The sequence below is a fragment of the Sciurus carolinensis genome, chromosome 3 (genome assembly GCF_902686445.1).
Source record: "Sciurus carolinensis chromosome 3, mSciCar1.2, whole genome shotgun sequence".
Classification (NCBI taxonomy): domain Eukaryota; kingdom Metazoa; phylum Chordata; class Mammalia; order Rodentia; family Sciuridae; genus Sciurus; species Sciurus carolinensis.
In genome coordinates this window covers 60,907,091-60,925,596 of record NC_062215.1, presented here as the reverse complement: position 1 = coordinate 60,925,596, position 18,506 = coordinate 60,907,091, and the positions used below count along the sequence as shown (strand labels likewise).

At 36.2% G+C, this 18,506-nt stretch overlaps 1 protein-coding gene across 3 annotated transcripts in view; it reads left to right on the top strand.

Moving 5' to 3' along the window:
* Nucleotides 1–18,506, top strand: part of Pafah1b1 (platelet activating factor acetylhydrolase 1b regulatory subunit 1) — a 77,775-nt gene that overhangs the window by 21,111 nt on the left and 38,158 nt on the right. For all 3 annotated transcript variants that reach the window (XM_047544348.1, XM_047544349.1, XM_047544350.1), the window contains one exon: nucleotides 16,109–16,332. In XM_047544348.1, the coding sequence (XP_047400304.1) occupies nucleotides 16,301–16,332 (32 nt within the window). In that variant the 5' untranslated portion in view covers nucleotides 16,109–16,300. The remainder of the gene's footprint in view (nucleotides 1–16,108; nucleotides 16,333–18,506) is intronic.

Here is an 18,506-nt window from a genome sequence, read left to right as displayed (position 1 = left end):
ATATTGGATAATTGGCCTTTTTTAAGATGAGGTCTTATTGTGTTGCCCAGGCCAATACTGAGCTTACGTGATCCCTCCTGCTTTATTCAGCCTCCTAAGTAGGTGGGGACTATAGGCCTAAGTTATAATGCCTGCTGGAAAAATGTTCTTCGAAGTTCAGCTTGGTTTCTGTTTTTAAGATAATGTGTATAAAATAATTTTATTAACTATAAAATCGTATGTAGCCATAAGCTATTTTATAATTGTGCATAACTATGGAAATAAGTTATTTAATTTGAAGAATCTTGCTTTTGAAGTTCAATTCCCTACAGACATTTGTTGAATGTTATCTTGCACTATAGGTGCAAGATTGAATCCAATGTGGTGTATGTCCCTAATCCTTAGTATGGCATGTATATAGTTACAAAAAAATGTGGGAGGCAGCACAGTGCAGAACCAGTGATTTTTAAAATGTATCTTCACAGTGGAAATGTATCTCCAAAACACTTATGCAGATGCCCGGTGTGTAAACATAAAAGTGGAATCTTGGGGTTAGGGATATGACTCAGTGGTAGGGCACTTGCCTGGCATGTGTGAGGCCCTGGGTATGAGTCCCAGAACCAGTCTCTTAGGTTTTGAGATTCAAGTTAATAGGACTACTGCTCAGATAAATTGCAGGTACATGTATTTTGTTTGGATTTGAAGGAAGTAAAAAGGAAAAGCTGAGGAATCATAATTGGGTACTTTTTCTACCTCAAGAATGAAAGATTTTTCCTTGTTAATAGATTATTAGGCAAAACATTTCAGTGTTAAAAGCTAACAAAATAACTGGATATTAAAATGGAAGGGGAAAAAAATAAAATGGAAGGGAATCTGGGTGTGTTGGTGCACACCTGTAATCCCCAGCAGCTCAAGAGACTGAGGCAGGAGGATCACAAGTTCAAAGCCAGCCTCAGCAATTTAGTGAGGCCCTAAGTAACAAAATAAAAAATAAGAAGAGCTAAGTACCCCTGGGTTCAATCCCTGGTACCATAAATATATAAAGGAGAAAGAGAACTACGACGAGTGATATGCATATGTTGTGTATATATAAAATCCTGTACCACTTACTATGTAGTAGACCTCGTTCTAAGCATTTTTCTTGTATTTATTTAATCTGCTTGATAATCCCGTGAAATAGATAGTTATTATTAAAGTAGCTGTATTGGTTATGGGTTTGCAAACTGTGACTGGCAAGCCAAATCCTGCTTGCCACCTGTTATTTCAGTTCTGCATATTTAACCCAGGCCTTTTCCCATGTTAGGAAAGTGCTCTACCTCTGTGCTATATCCCCAGCCCAACCACCTGTTTTTCTATGGTTCGCAAGCTAAGAATGATTTTTTGCAATTTTTAATGGTTGAAGAGGTGTAAAAAGGGAAATAATATTTTGTAAAATTCTTTTGGTAAATTAATAATTTAAAAAATACTTGAAATTTGAATTTCAGTCCATAAAGTTGTATGGGAACAGAGCCAAACCTGTGCCTTTATAGATGTTTATTGTTTTCTTACTGCAGAAGCAGAATTGAGTAGTTGCTAATAGAAACTGAATAGCCTGCAAAACCTAAGATACTATCTAGATATTTGGGAACTTTGTTGACCCCTGCTGTAAATACAAATGGGAGAGAACCCAAGATAAAAAGCAGCAAAGTTAAAATAGATGCAAAAGAATGTGTCTTCATTAGGATGTACCAGGAAGACTAGATGGTTATATAACTAACTAGTTATAGTTTCTTTTTTGAAGGATTTTTTTGAAATCTTAAGAAGGTCAATTTTAATGAAAAATGGCTTGTTATTTCCAGAAGCTGGGGTAACCCCTTTTTCTTAATATCTGTTCATGGTATATCTGATGGGTTTTGTAAACCTTTCTTTGAATTTTAGTGACATTTGTTAAAATTACTATAGAAATGTCAGTACCCTGACCTTCTAATTTGATTTTTACCTGCATAACTTCTTTTTTGTGGTGCTGGGAATCATAACCAGGGTCTTGCAGTTACTAGGCAGGTGAACTATAGAACTACCACTGAACTGTGTCCTCAGATAACATTTTCTGACACTGATGATTTCTTGATTTCCCTCCTCCATAATTTTGATTTTGACTCTTTAGTATTAGCTATAGGTGATAATGCTGACTTTATGGTTCTCTAGTGAGGATAGGCATCAAAATCATCTGAAGAAATATTAAAAATTCATATGCCTCTTCAGAAACTCTGAGAATGAAGTCTATTCATAATTATTTCCAGAAAGTTCCTTAGGTGATTCTGATTAACATTCCTAGTTAAAAGACAGGGTTAAGCCAAAATCTAATTTGAAAAAACAACATATGTGGCCTTTACTTGTTTCCTTAGAGGTGTTTTCCAGTCTAAAGAATCATTGCCTAGTTTGATGTAAACTGGCAGAGATCATCAATATCAGTTTGATAAATACTCTCTTTTGATATCACTCAATTAATAGTTTAATAGAATCCAAGTTAGAAGTTATATCTGAGTGTAAATAGTATAATTTAGTTTTTATTATGAAGTATTTATTTGGCATCATCGAATCCCAGTGAGTCAGAAAATTGTGCATAAAATAGACATAGTTTATAGGAAACCCAACTTTTTTTTTTTTAACCCCAGGGGTGTTTAACCACTGAGCCACATCCCTAACCCTTTTTTGGATTTTATTTAGAGACAGGGTTTCACTGAATTGCTTAGGGCTTTGCTAAATTGCTGAGGCTGGCTTTGAACTGTTGATCCTCCTGTCTCAGCCTCCTGAGCCACGGGGATTATAGGTGTGCATCACAGAGTCCAGGAGGAAACCTAGCTTTTTTAGGAGGAATACTTTATATTCCAGAATCATTTGATTTTGTCAGTGCCTGTCATGTACATAAACCATGGAAATTATAGATCTTTTCCTCTTGTTTTCATCTAACACCAAAGTAAATTTAAAAGAAGAAAGTGATCTACAGTCTATAAAATCATACTTAAATAACAAAATAACAGTTGTTTGCCTTTTTATCCACCTTTATTTCCATTATTTGTTTATGGCCATGTACATTTGCAACATATAGAACAACTGACTTGAGATTTAAAAACATTAGAAAAAACTGTACACAACAAAATTTAAAATCAGAATTCAGTTTCTTTGGAAACTTCAGGTGTTTAAAACGACTTCATACTGCTGAAGTCAAAGAAGAGGGGGACATTTTTTCTCCTTTTTGGTACTATGAAAAAGTAGTGTTTTGAGCATCTGTCCACAGATGAACATAGCTCTGTTATTTGTTGCAAGGTGGGAAGCAGTTTTTTACATTTTGATATCCCTTAAAGGTATTAATTTGAAGAATACCCAGAGAGTAGAGTTTTAGTAGTATGAGAGTATTCTTTGCAAGGCTGTAGTGACAGGCTAAAACTATATAAATAAAAGGTCCAGAACCGATAGAGTATGCATGTATTTTTTTGTGTGTGTGGGTATAGGGAGTTTTATTAAACTAGTTGATTTTAAGGAATCAGCTTACTTGATTATGGAGGCTGGCAAATCTAAAATCTGCAGATTAGGCTGGAGACTGGAGATCCAGAGAATATTTGATATTGTAGCTCACATCAAAAGATGGTCTTGTTAGAATGTCCTCTTCCTGGGAAGGTTCCCTTTCCCCTTAAGACCTCCGAGTACATTATGAAAGTAGTTGGGTTTACTCAAGAGTCAACTGACTTAAATGTTAATCCTGTCTAAAAAAATCTACAGGGGGCTGGGGAGATAGCTCAGTCCGTAGAGTGCTTGCCTTGTAAGCACAAGGCCCTGAGTTGGATCCCCAGCACCCAAAAAAAAAAAAAAATCTACACAAATATTTGTGTACTGTGACCTAACCAAAGTGACACAAAATTAACCATCATATGGAGTATAATAGAAGCCATCTCATATTCTAATCATCTAGTGAAATCAGATGGCAAAGCTAAAATGACTGGTCTTAACATTGTTGTGTTTAAATATATAGTGGCTTGACTTCAAAGCCCCAAAACTATTCCTACCTTGTTTCTTTAGAATCATGATCAAAAACTGTGGATCATCTGTTTGCAACATTTACCTTTAATATTAGTTACAATAGTGGTTGGAATGATTATTGATGTAAAAAGTGGTATCATAATCTTTGACCCAAGGCTAATTGAAAAATGGAAATTTTGGATGAGTTACTTAAATCTTGCCAAATGAGATGTGGTAGTTAGCTGTAACTAGTAGAAAAGTGGGGAATTGGTGAGGCTGTTGAAAGACTTTGACGACTTTTTCTGTGAACTTTTGTGTGTGCATGTGTGTGGTGTTGGAAATTAAACCCATGGTTTTTCCTATGCTAGGCAGGCAGAGTATTTGGGATTACTGGCATGCACCACCACACTCAGCTCATTCTTTTTTTTTTACCAGTTTTAAAAGAAGATTAACTTTGTTTTTCTTTAGTGGATCGTGTATAAAATCTCTGTGAAGATAAGATGGCATAGATAGAAATATCAAGAGGAGTATATCTGTATTATATAGTTACAGATTAAATTTTTTTATTGTTTTGGAACTGTATTCTAAACAATTGATTATTTGTAGGGTTAACCATCTTTATGTGTAAGGCCTTTACCTCTATCTTTTTTTTTTTTCTTCTTCTTCTTCCAAAAGTACTTGTTTCTTTGAGTTCCTCTACTTATGTAAAAAAAAAAAAGCAAAACAAAACAAAAAAAACTTTTTATTATGAAAAAGTCACACCCATAGACAAAATTAGATAGTAATGTAATGAACTTTCACAATTCTTTTTTTTTTTTTATTGTAAACAAATGGGATACATGTTGTTTCTCTGTTTGTACATGGCGTAAAGGCATACCATTTGTGTAATCATAAATTTACATAGGGTAATGTTGTTTGATTCATTCTGTTATTTTTTCCCCTTCCCCCCACCCCTCCCACCCCTCTTTTCCCTCTATACAGTCCTTCCTTCCTCCATTCTTGCCCCCCTTCCTAACCCTAATTCTAACCCTAACACTAAGCCCTCCCACCCCCCATTATGTGTCATCATCCACTTATTAGCGATATCATTCGTCCATTGGTTTTTTGAGATTGGCTTATCTCACTTAGCATGATATTCTCCAGTTTCATCCATTTGCCTGCAGATGCCATAATTTTATCATTCTTCATGGCTGAGTAATATTCCATTGTGTGTGTGTGTGTATATATATATGTGTGTGTGTATATATATATATATATATATATATATATCACATTTTCTTTATCCATTCATCAATTGAAGGACATCTAGGTTGGTTCCACAATCTGGCTATTGTGAACTGAGCAGCTATGAACATTGATGTGGCTGTATCTCTGTAATATGCTGATTTTAAGTCCTTTGGGTATAGGCCAAGGAGTGGGATAGCTGGGTCAAATGGTGGTTCCATTCCAAGTTTTCTAAGGAATCTCCACACTGCTTTCCAGAGTGGCTGCACTAATTTGCAGCCCCACCAGCAATGTAAGAGTGTACCTTTCTCCCCACATCCTCACCAACACCTGTTGTTGCTTGTATTCTTGATAATCGCCATTCTAATTGGGGTGAGATGGACTCTTAGGGTGGTTTTGATTTGCATTTCTCTTATTACTAGAGATGTTGAACATTTTTCCTTATGTTTGTTGATTGCTTGTAGATCTTCTTCTGTGAAGTGTCTATTCATTTCCTTAGCCCATTTGTCAATTGGATTATTTACATTCTTGGTGTAGAGTTTTTTGAGTTCTTTATAGATTCTGGAGATTAGCGCTCTATCTGAAGTATGATTGGCAAAGATTTTCTCCCACTCTGTAGGCTCTTTCTTCGCATTGCTGATAATTTCCTTTGCTGAGAGAAAGCTTTTTAGTTTGAATCTATCCCAGTTATTAATTCTTGCTTTTATTTCTTGTGCTATGGGAGTCCTGTTGAGGAAGTCTGGTCCTAAGCCGACATGTTGAAGCTCTGGACCTACTTTTTCTTCTATAAGATGCAAGGTCTCTGGTCTGATTTCGAGATCCTTAATCCATTTTGAGTTTAGTTTCGTGCATGGTGAGAGATATGGGTTTAGTTTCATTCTGTTGCATATGGATTTCCAATTCTCCCAGCACCATTTGTTGAAGAGGCTATCTTTTCTCCATTGCATATTTTTGGCCCCTTTGTCTAGTATGAGAAAATTGTATTTATTTGGGTTTGTGTCCGTGTCCTCTATTCTGTACCATTGATCTACCTTTCTATTTTGGTACCAATACCATGCCATTTTTGTTACTATTGCTTTGTAGTAGAGTTGAAGATCTGGTATTGCGATACCCCCTGCTTCACTCTTTCTGCCAAGGATTGCTTTAGCTATTCTGGTTTTTTTATTCTTCCAGATGAATTTCATAATTGCTTGCTCTATTTCTGTAAGGTACATCATTGGGATTTTAATTGGAATTGCATTGAATCTGTATAGAACTTTTGGTAGTATGGCCATTTTGACAATATTAATTCTTCCTATCCAAGAACATGGGAGATCTTTCCATCTTCTAAGGTTTTCTTTAATTTCTTTCTTTAGTGTTCTGTAGTTCTCATTGTAGAGGTCTTTCACCTCTTTTGTGAGATTGATTCCCAAATATTTTATTTTTTTTGAAGCTATTGTGAGTGGGGTAGTTTTCCTGATTTCTCTTTCTGAAGATTCATCGCTTATGTATAGAAATGCCTTAGATTTATGTGCATTGATCTTATATCCCGCTACTTTACTGAATTCACTTATGAGATCTAACAGTTTTCTGGTGGAATTTCCTGGTTCCTCTAAGTATACAATCATATCATCAGCAAATAGGGATAGTTTGAGTTCTTCTTTTCCTATTCGTATCCCTTTAATTTCTTTGGTCTGTCTAATTGCTCTGGCTAGAGTTTCAAGGACGATATTGAATAGAAGTGGTGAAAGAGGGCATCCCTGCCTTGTTCCAGTTTTTAGAGGGAATGCTTTCAGTTTTTCACCATTTAGAATGATATTAGCCATGGGCTTAGCGTAGATGGCCTTTACAATGTTAAGGAATGTTCCCACTATCCCTATTTTTTCTAGTGTTTTGAGCATGAAGGGGTGCTGTATTTTATCAAATGCTTTTTCTGCATCTATCGAAATAATCATGTGATTCTTGACTTTAAGTCTATTGATGGTGAATTACATTTATTGATTTCCTGATGTTGAACCAACCTTGCATCCCTGGGATGAAACCCACTTGATCATGGTGCACTATCTTTTTAATGTGTTTTTGTATGCGATTTGCTAAAATTTTGTTGAGAATTTTTGCGTCAATGTTCATTAAGGATATTGGTCTGAAATTTTCTTTCCTCGATGTGTCTCTGTCTGGTTTAGGTATCAGGTAATATTGGCTTCATAGAATGAGTTTGGGAGGGTTCCCTCCTCTTCTATTTTATGGAATACTTTGAGAAGTATTGGAATGAGCTCTTCTTTAAAAGTTTTGTAGAACTCGGCTGAGAACCCATCTGGTCCTGGACTTTTCTTTGTTGGTAGGCTTTTGATGACTTCTTCTATTTCATTACTTGAAATTGGTCTATTTAAATTGTCTATGTCCTCCTCGTTCAGTTTAGGCAATTCATATGTCTCTAGAAACCTGTTGATGTCTTCGAAATTTTCTATTTTGTTGGAGTATAGATTTTCAAAATAGCTTCTAATTATGTTTTGTATTTCAGTCGTGTCTGTTGTGATATTTCCTTGTTCATTCCGAATTTTAGTGATTTGGGTTTTCTCTCGTCTTCTCTTTGTTAGTGTGGCTAAAGGTTTATCAATTTTGTTTATTTTTTCAAAGAACCAACTATTTATTTTGTCAATTTTTTGTATTGTTTCTTTTGTTTCAATTTTGTTGATTTCAGCTCTGAGTTTGACTATTTCCTGTCTTCTACTACTTTTGGTGTTGGTCTGTTCTTCTTTTTCTAGGGCTTTGAGCTGTAGTGTTAGGTCGTTTATTTTTTGAGTTTTACTTCTTTTATTAAATGCGCTCCATGAAATAAATCTTCCTCTAACTACTGCTTTCATAGTGTCCCAGAGATTTTGATATGATGTTTCTTTGTTCTCGTTTACCTCTAAGAATTTTTTAATTTCCTTCCTAATATCTTTTGTTATTCATTCATCATATAATAGCATATTGTTTAATCTCCAGGTGTTGGAGTAGTTTCTGTTTTTTACTCTTTCATTTATTTCTAACTTCAATCCATTGTGATCTGATAGAATACAAGGTGGTGTCTCTATCTTCTTGTATTTGCTGACATTAACTTTGTGGCCTAATATATGGTCTGTTTTAGAGAAGGATCCATGTGCTGCTGAGAAGAAAGTGTATTCGCTCTTGGTTGGATGGTATATTCTATAAATGTCTGTTAAGTCTAAATTATTGATTGTGTTATTGAGATCTATGGTTTCTTTGTTCAATTTTTGTTTGGAAGATCTGTCCAGTGGTGAGAGAGGCGTGTTAAAATCACCTAGTATTATTGTGTTATGGTCTATTTGGTTTCTAAAATTGAGGAGGATTTGTTTAACATACATGGATGAGCCACTGTTTGGGGCATAGATGTTTATGATTGTTATATCTTGCTGATTTATGCTTCCCTTAAGCAGTATGAAATGTCCTTCCTTATCCCTTCTGACTAACATTGGCTTGAAGTCCACATTATCTGAAATGAGGATGGATACTCCAGCTTTTTTGCTGAGTCCATGTGCATGGTATGTTTTTCCTCATCCTTTCACCTTTAGTCTATGGGTATCTCTTTCTATGAGGTGAGTCTCTTGCAGGCAACATATTGTTGGATCTTTCTTTTTAATCCAATCTGCCAATCTATGTCTTTTGATTGATGGATTCAGGCCATTAACATTCAGGGTTATTATTGAGATATGATTTGTATTCCCGGTCATTTGGTTCATATTTAAAATTTTATTTATTTATTTATTTATTTTTTGACACATCTTGGTTCCTCCTTTATTTGACAGTTCCTTTAGGATAATTCCTCCCTTTGCTGATATGCTTCTTTGTTTTTTATCTCTTCCTCATGAAATATTTTGCTGAGAATGTTCTGTAATGCTGGCTTTCTTTTTGTAAATTCTTTTAGCTTTTGTTTATCATGGAATGATTATATTTCATCGTCAAATTTGAAGGTAAGTTTTGCTGGGTATAAGATTCTTGGTTGGCATCCATTTTCTTTCAGAGCTTGAAAAATGTTGTTCCAGGCCCTTCTAGCTTTTAGGGTCTGGATTGAAAAATCTGCTGATATCTGTATTGGTTTCCCCCTGAATGTAATTTTGTTCTTTTCTCTCACAGCCTTTAAAATTCTGTCTTTATTTTGTATGTTAGGTATTTTCATTATAATGTGCCTTGATGTGGGTCTGTTTTAATTTTGTGTATTTGGAGTCCTTTAAGCCTCTTGAACTTGATTTTCCATTTCATTCTTCAGATTTGGGAAATTTTCTGATATTATTTCATTGAATAGATTACTCATTCCTTTGGTTTGTTTCTCTAAGTCTTCCTCAATCCCAATAATTCTCAAATTTGGCCTTTTCATGATAATCCCCATAGTTCTTGTAGATTCTGTTCATGATTTCTTACCATCTTCTCTGTTTGTTCAACTTTGCTTTCGAGATTAAATATTTTGTCTTCAATATCTGAAGTTCTGTCTTCCAGGTGTTCTATCCTATTGGTTATGCTTTCTGTGGAGTTCTTAATTTGGTTTATTGTTTCCTTCATTTCAAGGATTTCTGTTTGGTTTTTTTTCAATATCTCTAACTCTTTATTGAAATGATCTTTTGCTTCCTGTATTTGTTCTTTCAACTGTCGATTGGTGCTATCATTCAATGCCTGCATTTGCTCTTTCATCTCATCATTCAATGCCTGCATTTGCTCTTTCATCTCATCGTTTGCTTCCCTAATCATTTTAATTATGTACATTCTGAACTCCCTTTCTGTCATTTCTTCTGCCATGATGTCGTTGGATTTTATTGATGTAACATCTAGATTTGTTTGGGGCATTTTCTTCCCTTGTTTTCTCATATTGTTCAGGAATCAGTGGGTCATTAAGATATTGCAGATTTCCTCTATCGACTTATAATGTCCCTGAAGATTGCTAGTATATCCCCTCTTATCCTTCAGTATCCTGAAGTCTTGGAGGAAGTTGATAATGCGGAGTTCCACAAAGAAGCTGCTTCTCTAGGGGTGGTGACCCTCAGGTGGCATATATTCCCTGCTAGTGGGCAGAGGTGCCTCCACTTGTTGACCAATGGTCATCCAATGGGGAACTAGGCTGCGGGCTGAGGCAAGTCCTGTTTGTGCCTGTGTCTCTGGTTTTACCGTCCCTGTGGGAAAACCTCACCCGGCAGGGAAGACTCACTTGGTGGGGATGTCTTGCTGATCAGTTCCCCTCCTAGAGGTTCCCCTCAATCTACAACTACCGCCTGGGCTGGGCTGTCTTCCTCTGCAACTTTTTCCCAGGGGCCCGGACCTACCTCCTGGTCCTGGGAGCCTCACCCTTCGCAGACGAGTCTCCTTAGGCTGCCTCTCCCAGAGACTCTGCCCGAAGTCCTGGAAACTTCGCTCCGTCCCTAGGCGTGTCTCTTTGCGGCTCTTCCAGCAAGAAGCCACCTAGCTCCTGGGACCCTGCTCTGCCCCTAATCGCCTGGCTATGCGGCCCCTCCTCTGAGCCGCCACCTGGAGCCCTGTACAATAGCTCCGATACCCAGAGACCCGCCATACACCTCCTCCTCTGGACAGCGGCCGGTTTCCGAGGAGTCCAAGCAACCCTCCTCCTCCCGCCAACCTCCCGTAGCCCTAGGCAGTCACTCCAAGTCCAAGTGACCCGCCCTGTTCCTCCTCCTTCTCCTCTCACAATTCTTTTTAATATGAGATATTCCATCAGTATTCTGATTTCCCCAAATGCTTGTTTATTGGTTCGTTTATTTCGTAATTTGTTTGGATTTAGTGTAAATATGGTCTGTATATCACAATTGTTAAATGTGTCACTGGTCTCTTTTAATACATAGGTTTGCCTTTCCATTCCTTTTTCTTTCATTGAAATTTGAACTGGGTCATTTGTTTTATAGGGCTTTTGCTGATTGTATCCCCATGGTGTCTTTTTCATATGTCCTCTATACTTTTTGCAGATTATTAGTTGAAGCCAGATGCTTAATCAGATTGATTTGATTTTTGTGACAAAAATATTTCATAGGTGCTGTACTGTTTTTCTTTCACTGTACTGTTTTTCTTTCACTATATAAATATAGTTATGTAGGTATAACTATATACATCATGTCTACTTGTCTCTGTTAACAATGTTGGTTAGTGAAAATATTTTTTTTAATATTTTTAGATGTTGATAGACCTTTAGTTTATTCTTTTATTTATATGTGGTGCTGAGAATGAACCCAGTGCCTCACACTTGCTAGGCAAGCACTCTACCACTGAGCCACAACCCCAGCCCAAGTGAAAATATCGATATTAAAATTCACATTTTTCATTTGTCCTGTGTCTTTTTTTCCTACCATTAGCAGTCAACCATCTGATTTGACTGAGAAAAACAAACTAATTTTTAGTATTTCCATCAACTTCTAAAATTTGTTTATGGTACAATCTGTATCCCATCTCTTTCCCCACTTAAATATAGTTTTTGCCATTTAAAATCATTTCCCTGCCATTTTTACAGAGTTTTTTTTTTTTGCGGTACTGGGGATCGAACTCAGGGCCTTGTGCTTGCAAGGCAAGCACTGTACCAGCTGAGCTATCTCCCCAGCCCTTCCCTGCCATTTTTAAAAATACCTTTATTTTATTTATTTTTTTATGTGGTGCTGAGAATCAAACCCAGTGCCTCACACATGCTAGGCAGATGCTCTACCACTGACTACACCTGCAGCCCCTCACTTCCCTGCTATTTTACTGAAACCTTTCTTATTCATGTTATTAGCGAGCTCCATACTGAATACAGGCAACTCCTTTTAACTTTATTTTACTGGGTAATTAGATGACTTTGGATACTGTTGATTGTCTCTCCTGTAAACACTACCTTGACTTTTGTGACATTCTCTCCTATTTTTGTGTAACCCTTTTTACTCTCAAAACCAGTTGTAGATTCTAAAATTTGTTTTTGTTTTTGCGGTACTGGGGATCACATCCAGGACCTGAGTGTGAGCTAAGCAATGTGCTTTACTGCTGAATTATACCATAGCGCAGCCCTACTTACAGAGTTTTTTTTTCTTCCTTGCGTTACAGGGGATTGAACCCAGGGTCACTTTACTCTTGAGCTACATCTCTAGCCCTTTTATATTTTTTTGAGATAGGCCCTATGTTGCTTAGGGCCATGCTAAATTGCTGAGGCTAGCCTTGAACTTGTGATTGTCCTGTCTCAACCTCCTGAGTTGCTAGGATTATAGGTGTGTGCCTTTGGGCACAGAAAAAAAGTTTTGTTTTTTGTTTTTCTTAATTTTTTTTTTTTTTTTTTAGATGTTGATGGACCTTTATTTTTTTTAATATATATATATATATATATTTAGTTGTCAATGAATCTTTATTTTATTTATTTATATGTGGTGCTGAGAATCGAACCCAGTGCCCCACACATGCTAGGCAAGCGCTCCACCACTGAGCTACAACCCCAACCCAAGACCAAAAGTTTTTTATTTTTGTCTTTCTTCTTTTTTCGTTTTTTTACGTTAGGGATTGGACCCAGGTCTTGGCGTGCAAGGTGTTGGTGGTGTTTTCCTTGATTCTATGCTTGTCCCTCTGCTCATCTTGCTCTGCAAATTCTCCCCGGGTCATCTCATCTGTTGCTATGACTTTGGTTACCACATCTAAGTAAAAAGTATTAAACCATTTCATTTTAGATCAGTTCTCTTCAGAACTGACTTGTTTGTACACCTTCCTAGTGGAAACTTCAGCTGGAATTATGGGCCTGGTCCCTGCCTAAACAGATTTTTAAAAAAAATTTATCCAAGGTCTCATTGACCTTTGGATAAATGGTTTTTGTTCTACCTCCTACTTACCTGCTTAGCTTCATCCTGAGTCAGCACTCATTAGTTTATCACTTATTAATTTCTTACTGTTCACCCTGTTTTAATTTCCTATTTCTTAACTGTAAAGACCCAAGTCTTTTTCCCATTAAACTTGGTGTTTAATACAGTGCTTGGCAAATGTTCTGTATGTTTGTTGAATTAATACATTAATTTGTTGTTCAGTATACATTTTTTGGTTTTATTAGTCTTCAGTAATCCTGCTGTTTCAGTGCAGTTGTTTTTTGTGTTTCTTTCTTTGACTAGAACTCCATAATTAAGTTGGACTCTATAATGTAATAATATAGTAATATTTTCCTGATCCAAGCAGGGATTTTTGTCATGCCTCTTTTTTCACTATTAATTTCATATGATTAATTCTCGTATCAGTGAATTACTATTGTCTCAGGTAATAGAAAACTACAGATAATTTAGATCATCAATACCATCAGATAATCCTTACCCTACCATGTCCTTTTTCCCTAGATGCTTTTGTCTTCATGACAATTAGTGCTTAGAAAAGTGAGGTTTAATTGGTAGGTGTTAAATACCAGAGTTGTCTGTTGTGTTTTTAGATTATCCATTGTGTTTGGTTCTAATTCCGCTATTACTGACATGAATCATATTTCTCTATATTTAGATGGAGTAGTGGTGATAGCTGTGTCAGTTTTCATTTTTAGCAAGCTAAGCTCCCTGTTGAAAGAATCATTGAAGATCATAAAATAAATTCCTGCTTATATTTACTAGAATTGCTTAATGGAGAAAAATCTCTTTAAATCAGCACCTGCCACTTGGGAGCATCTCACTCTTTGACTCATGGCTAATATTTGAAACTGTAGTTTGCTTTTTCTCTGTTTTCTTTCTTTCTTTTATATAGTGTTGGAAATTACCACTGTATTCCCAGTAACTTGAGCAGTGCCTGGCATGGGCATGGAATGAGAATTGTACCCATGATTCTTTTTTTCTCTGTCTCTTGATGGGTAGTTCCATCAGCTATTTGTTACACTTTTATTTCACTTGAAGGATGTTTTTTGTTTTTTGTTTTTGGGCGCTGTAGATTGAACCCAGAGGCACTTTACTACTGAGCCACATCCCCAGCCCTTTTTATTTTTTATTTTGAGAGATAGGGTCTCACTAAGTTGCTCAGGACCTTGCTTAACTGCTGAGGCTGGCCTCGAAATTGTGATTCTCCTGCCTCAACCTCCCAGTGTCACTGGGATTACAGGCTTGCTTCACCACGCCTAGCTCCTATTGGTTTAAAGCGCCCCTTTTGACTGATTTTATATATACCAGAAGCCTCCTTAGATGAAACGATCTCAGATACATTTCCTAAATCCAGTCGAAATACTCTCTATTTTGTATACCAAGACAATCTATTGTTTTTGGAGATCCTATCCCCCACCCACCTCTGGTAGTGGGGATGGAAACTAGGGCCTTGCATATGCTGGGCTAGTACTCTACCACTTAGCTACACCCCACCCCTTTTTATGTTTAACTTTGAGAGGGCGTCTAAGTTGCCCACCTGTGCTGACTTCAGACTTGTCAGCTAGGATTGACAGTTGTATGCCACTGTGCCAGCTTTATACCACTGTGCCAGCTTTTTTTTTTTTTTTTTTTTGGCTACTGGGGATTGAACCCAGGAACACTTTACTGCTGAGCTATAAGTCCCCGGCTCTTTTTATTTTATTTTTTTATTTTGAGACAGGTCTCACTAAGTTGCATCGGACCTTGAACTTGGCGGGGGGCGGTGGGGGGGTCCTGCCTCAGCTTCCAGAGTGTTTGGGATTGCAGGTTTGCACTAGTGGGCCCAGCTTTTTATTAAGATAGGAACTTGCTACTATGTTGTCCAAACTGGTCTGGAATTCCTGGGCTCTGGTAAACCTGCCTCACTCCTCAGTAATCAAAACTAGAAGCATATGGCATCACCCCTGGCTTGAAAAATGATTATTTATAAAACCTTGATTCCCCCCCCCCCCACAAATTTACTTTCTTTTACTCTCATTTAGTTGATTACTACTTTTTACAGTGTGGAAACTGATTTTATGGCATTATAAATATATTCAATAAGGACTCTGAAATGTTAAGTAATATTATCCAAAAGCTAGATTAGAGGGAAGTACTGTGTGAGTTTGTAGAATCTAGGGTAGTTAATTCATTTTTTTTTAAAAAAACACATGCTTCTGAGGGACACAAAATAAATCAAAATGAATTAAATGTTTCTTGATGTAGTTGCATTAGTTAGGAGAGCAGGAGATTGCTAAGCAGTTTATTTCCATTATAAAAACCAGCCATTCTAAGGCTATTATTGATGTTTAATAGTCAGTCCTAAAGGTCACTTCATTTATGGCTGGCATTATTTGACTTCTGTTCAGTTTATGAAATCATCTCTTTTGCTTTTTATATTACCATTTTTGTAAATTATAAATTACTGGTTTTGTCTTTAAGGGAAAATTATAGTCTTCGAGTCCTTTAGAGTAGGTTTTTTGTTGTTATTTTGTTTGAAAAATTTTTTTGTTTTGGGTCTTTGGGTTTTTTTGTGTGTGGTGCTGAGGATGAAACCTTGGTCCTCACACATTCTAGGCAAGTTCTCTACCACTGTTTATGTTAATATTTGAAATTAAGTGTATTTGGCAGGTAACAAGGTTTGGAATAGGCAATTGTAGGTTACATTCTAACATAAATAATGCAGTTTTGTCTCAACTATTGAAGGTAATTTAAAATATATAAAATACTATATATTTTGGCATATATTTTTACTTTATGCTGAAATATCTAATATTCATTAGCCATCTATAAGACACTAATTTAAAAAAATATGAATAGCAGAAAGATCAGTAGAGGAAGGGAACTGGGAGAGAGGAGTGGAGGGAGAAGGAAAGTACTAGGGACTGAATTAGAATATATCCTATGCTTTTATAATAGTCCAAAATGAATTCCATTGTTATGTATAACAAAAAAGAACCAATAAAATAAAAAACACAGTAAACCTCATCTTTGAAAATGTGTATTATAATTAATAATTTAGAAATAGTTTACATTTTAAGTGAAAAAATGTTATTTTTTCTTTCTCTTTTTCTCCTTAGGTGGAATGAACCTTACTTGTTGAATAACTCCTGGCTACCGGATTCACTTATAAAAGAATCATTTTCTCCTGTGTGGAAGCCACTTAGTGGCATATTTAATTATAAACCCAGGGATTGCAAAGCCTTTTGAAGGAGGCTTCCTGAAGGAGGGACATACCACTATATCAAATAAGCTTGACATTAACAGCCAAAATGGTGCTGTCCCAGAGACAACGAGATGAACTGTAAGTTTCTCTGTTTTGCGATGTTAAGAAAAAAAAAGTTCTCTTTCATAAGAGACAGAGTAAATTAAAGTACAGGTGTGGGAGGTTTATTTTAAGATTAAAACTATTTTTACCTGTGTGTACCTATTGGTTTGTCAATTTGGTTTGCTCTTAAAAAACTGGGTCTTTAACACAGCATTATTTACTCATGTGATTTTTGTCATGTGTAAGTTTAAAGCAAAATAAACAAGCAAGTTAGTTGATAAGTCTTATCTTAAACTTGCTTATTTTAAAAAATTGGTACCAGGGACTGAATCTAGGGATAAGTTTGTCATTTAATTACATTATGTTCAGTAGGAAGATAAATGTTTCATAGCTCATTTTTTCCCCCTTGAATCCATGTCTTAGAAAAATAACCCTACCCCCACCCAGTCCAGGGTCTTATATATTATGCCCCTAGTCTTTTAAAAATTTTTTATTTTGAGACAGTGTCTCATTAAATTGCTGAGACCAGCTGACCTTGAATTTGGAATCCTTCTGTCTCATCCTCCTGAATTGCTGGGATTGTAGATGTATGCCACCAAGCCTAGCAGCATGTCTTCTTGTTATTGACAGTGCCTTTCCTTTGCTTTGATGTGTTTTTGTCTTTTATCATTCAAAGGTTATTAGGATTTGGATTTTGTGAGGTAGGTAATGATAGTAAATGCAAATGCATTAATGAGAGTTGTGAAATAGTTTGACAACTGCTATTTTATGACATTCCATATTTTTTAGTATTTTATATAGCATTCTATCTTTCAAGATGAAGAGTATGGAGGAGGAAATTTAGGTTTTTAAAAAGTTTTATGGGGTACCAAGGATTGAACCCAGTGTCTCGCACATGCTAGGTAAATGTTCTACCACTGAGCTACAACCCCAGCCTTATTTGGAAATATTTTCAAATTTATAAAAAAGCCACAAAATTATTACAAAGACTGTTTATTATGTTTAATCTATTTCGTACTGTTAACATTTTGTACCATTTACTGCATCATGTGTACTTCATAAGGGTGTGTGTAGTGTGCCACACAGTGGTTTTTTTTCCTTAACTGTTGGACAGTAAGTTACATATGTCAAAGACCCCCGACACTTCATTATTCAGTCCCTAAAATTAAGGTGTTCTTCTATAAAACCATAGTACACCTAGCATTTTCAGTAAATTTAATGTTGACAAATAGTTTCAGTAATCTATTTTTCTTATTCCAGTTTTGTCAGTTGATCCTATAACATACCCATCCCACTGTTTATTTTTGCTTTGAAGACAGGGTTCCTCTAGATTGTTCTGGCTAATCTAAACTTTTAATTCTCCTGCCTCAGCCTCCCTAGTGGGTGGGATTACAAGTGTGCACCACCAGGCCTGGCCATTATATCATTCATTGCATTTCTTTTCCTCTCTAGTACATCATCCAATCCAGGATCAAGTGTTGTGTTTTGTTACTGTGTCTTTTTTGTCTCATTTAATCTGAAACATTTCCTCAGCATTGATTTTTTTAAAAAGCATTTTTTTTAACCTTTATTTGTTTGTTTATTTTTATGTGGTGCTGAGAATCTAACCCAGTGCCTCATACCTGTTAGGCAAGTGCTCTACCACTGAGCCACAACCCTAGCCCCTGACATTGATATTTTTAAAGAGTAATCTTTATTAACAGAATGTTCCTCATTTTGGATTTGTTTCTTGTTTTCTCATGGTTAGATTTGTATTTTGCATAAGTGAGAAGATACTTCAATATCTTATGAACTTCTGGGTTTCCATCAATATTTCCCCCTAGATTTAACATCCATTGATAATTTTTGCTTGAGCCAGTCTTTAGTACAGTGGTTGCAAAGTAATGATTTTCTAATACCACCAGTCATTCCACATTTACCATTTAGCACTTCTTTTACTATAAGCAAGGGACCTTCTTTTTTTCCCTTTTATTTAGTTGTTTTTTTTCATTGTTGGTATGAATTTATGAGTTCTTATATTTTCCTTCTTTCCTTCTCTACTTCCATCCTTTCTTTTCAGCTACATCCGCATCCCTTTTTATTTGGAGATAGGGTCTTGCTAAGATGCTGAGGCTGCCCTCAAACTTATGATCTTCCTGTCTTTCAGCTTTCCTAGTTGATGGGATTATAGGTGTGCACTACCATGCTTGGCTTGTTCCAAGTTTTTTAAG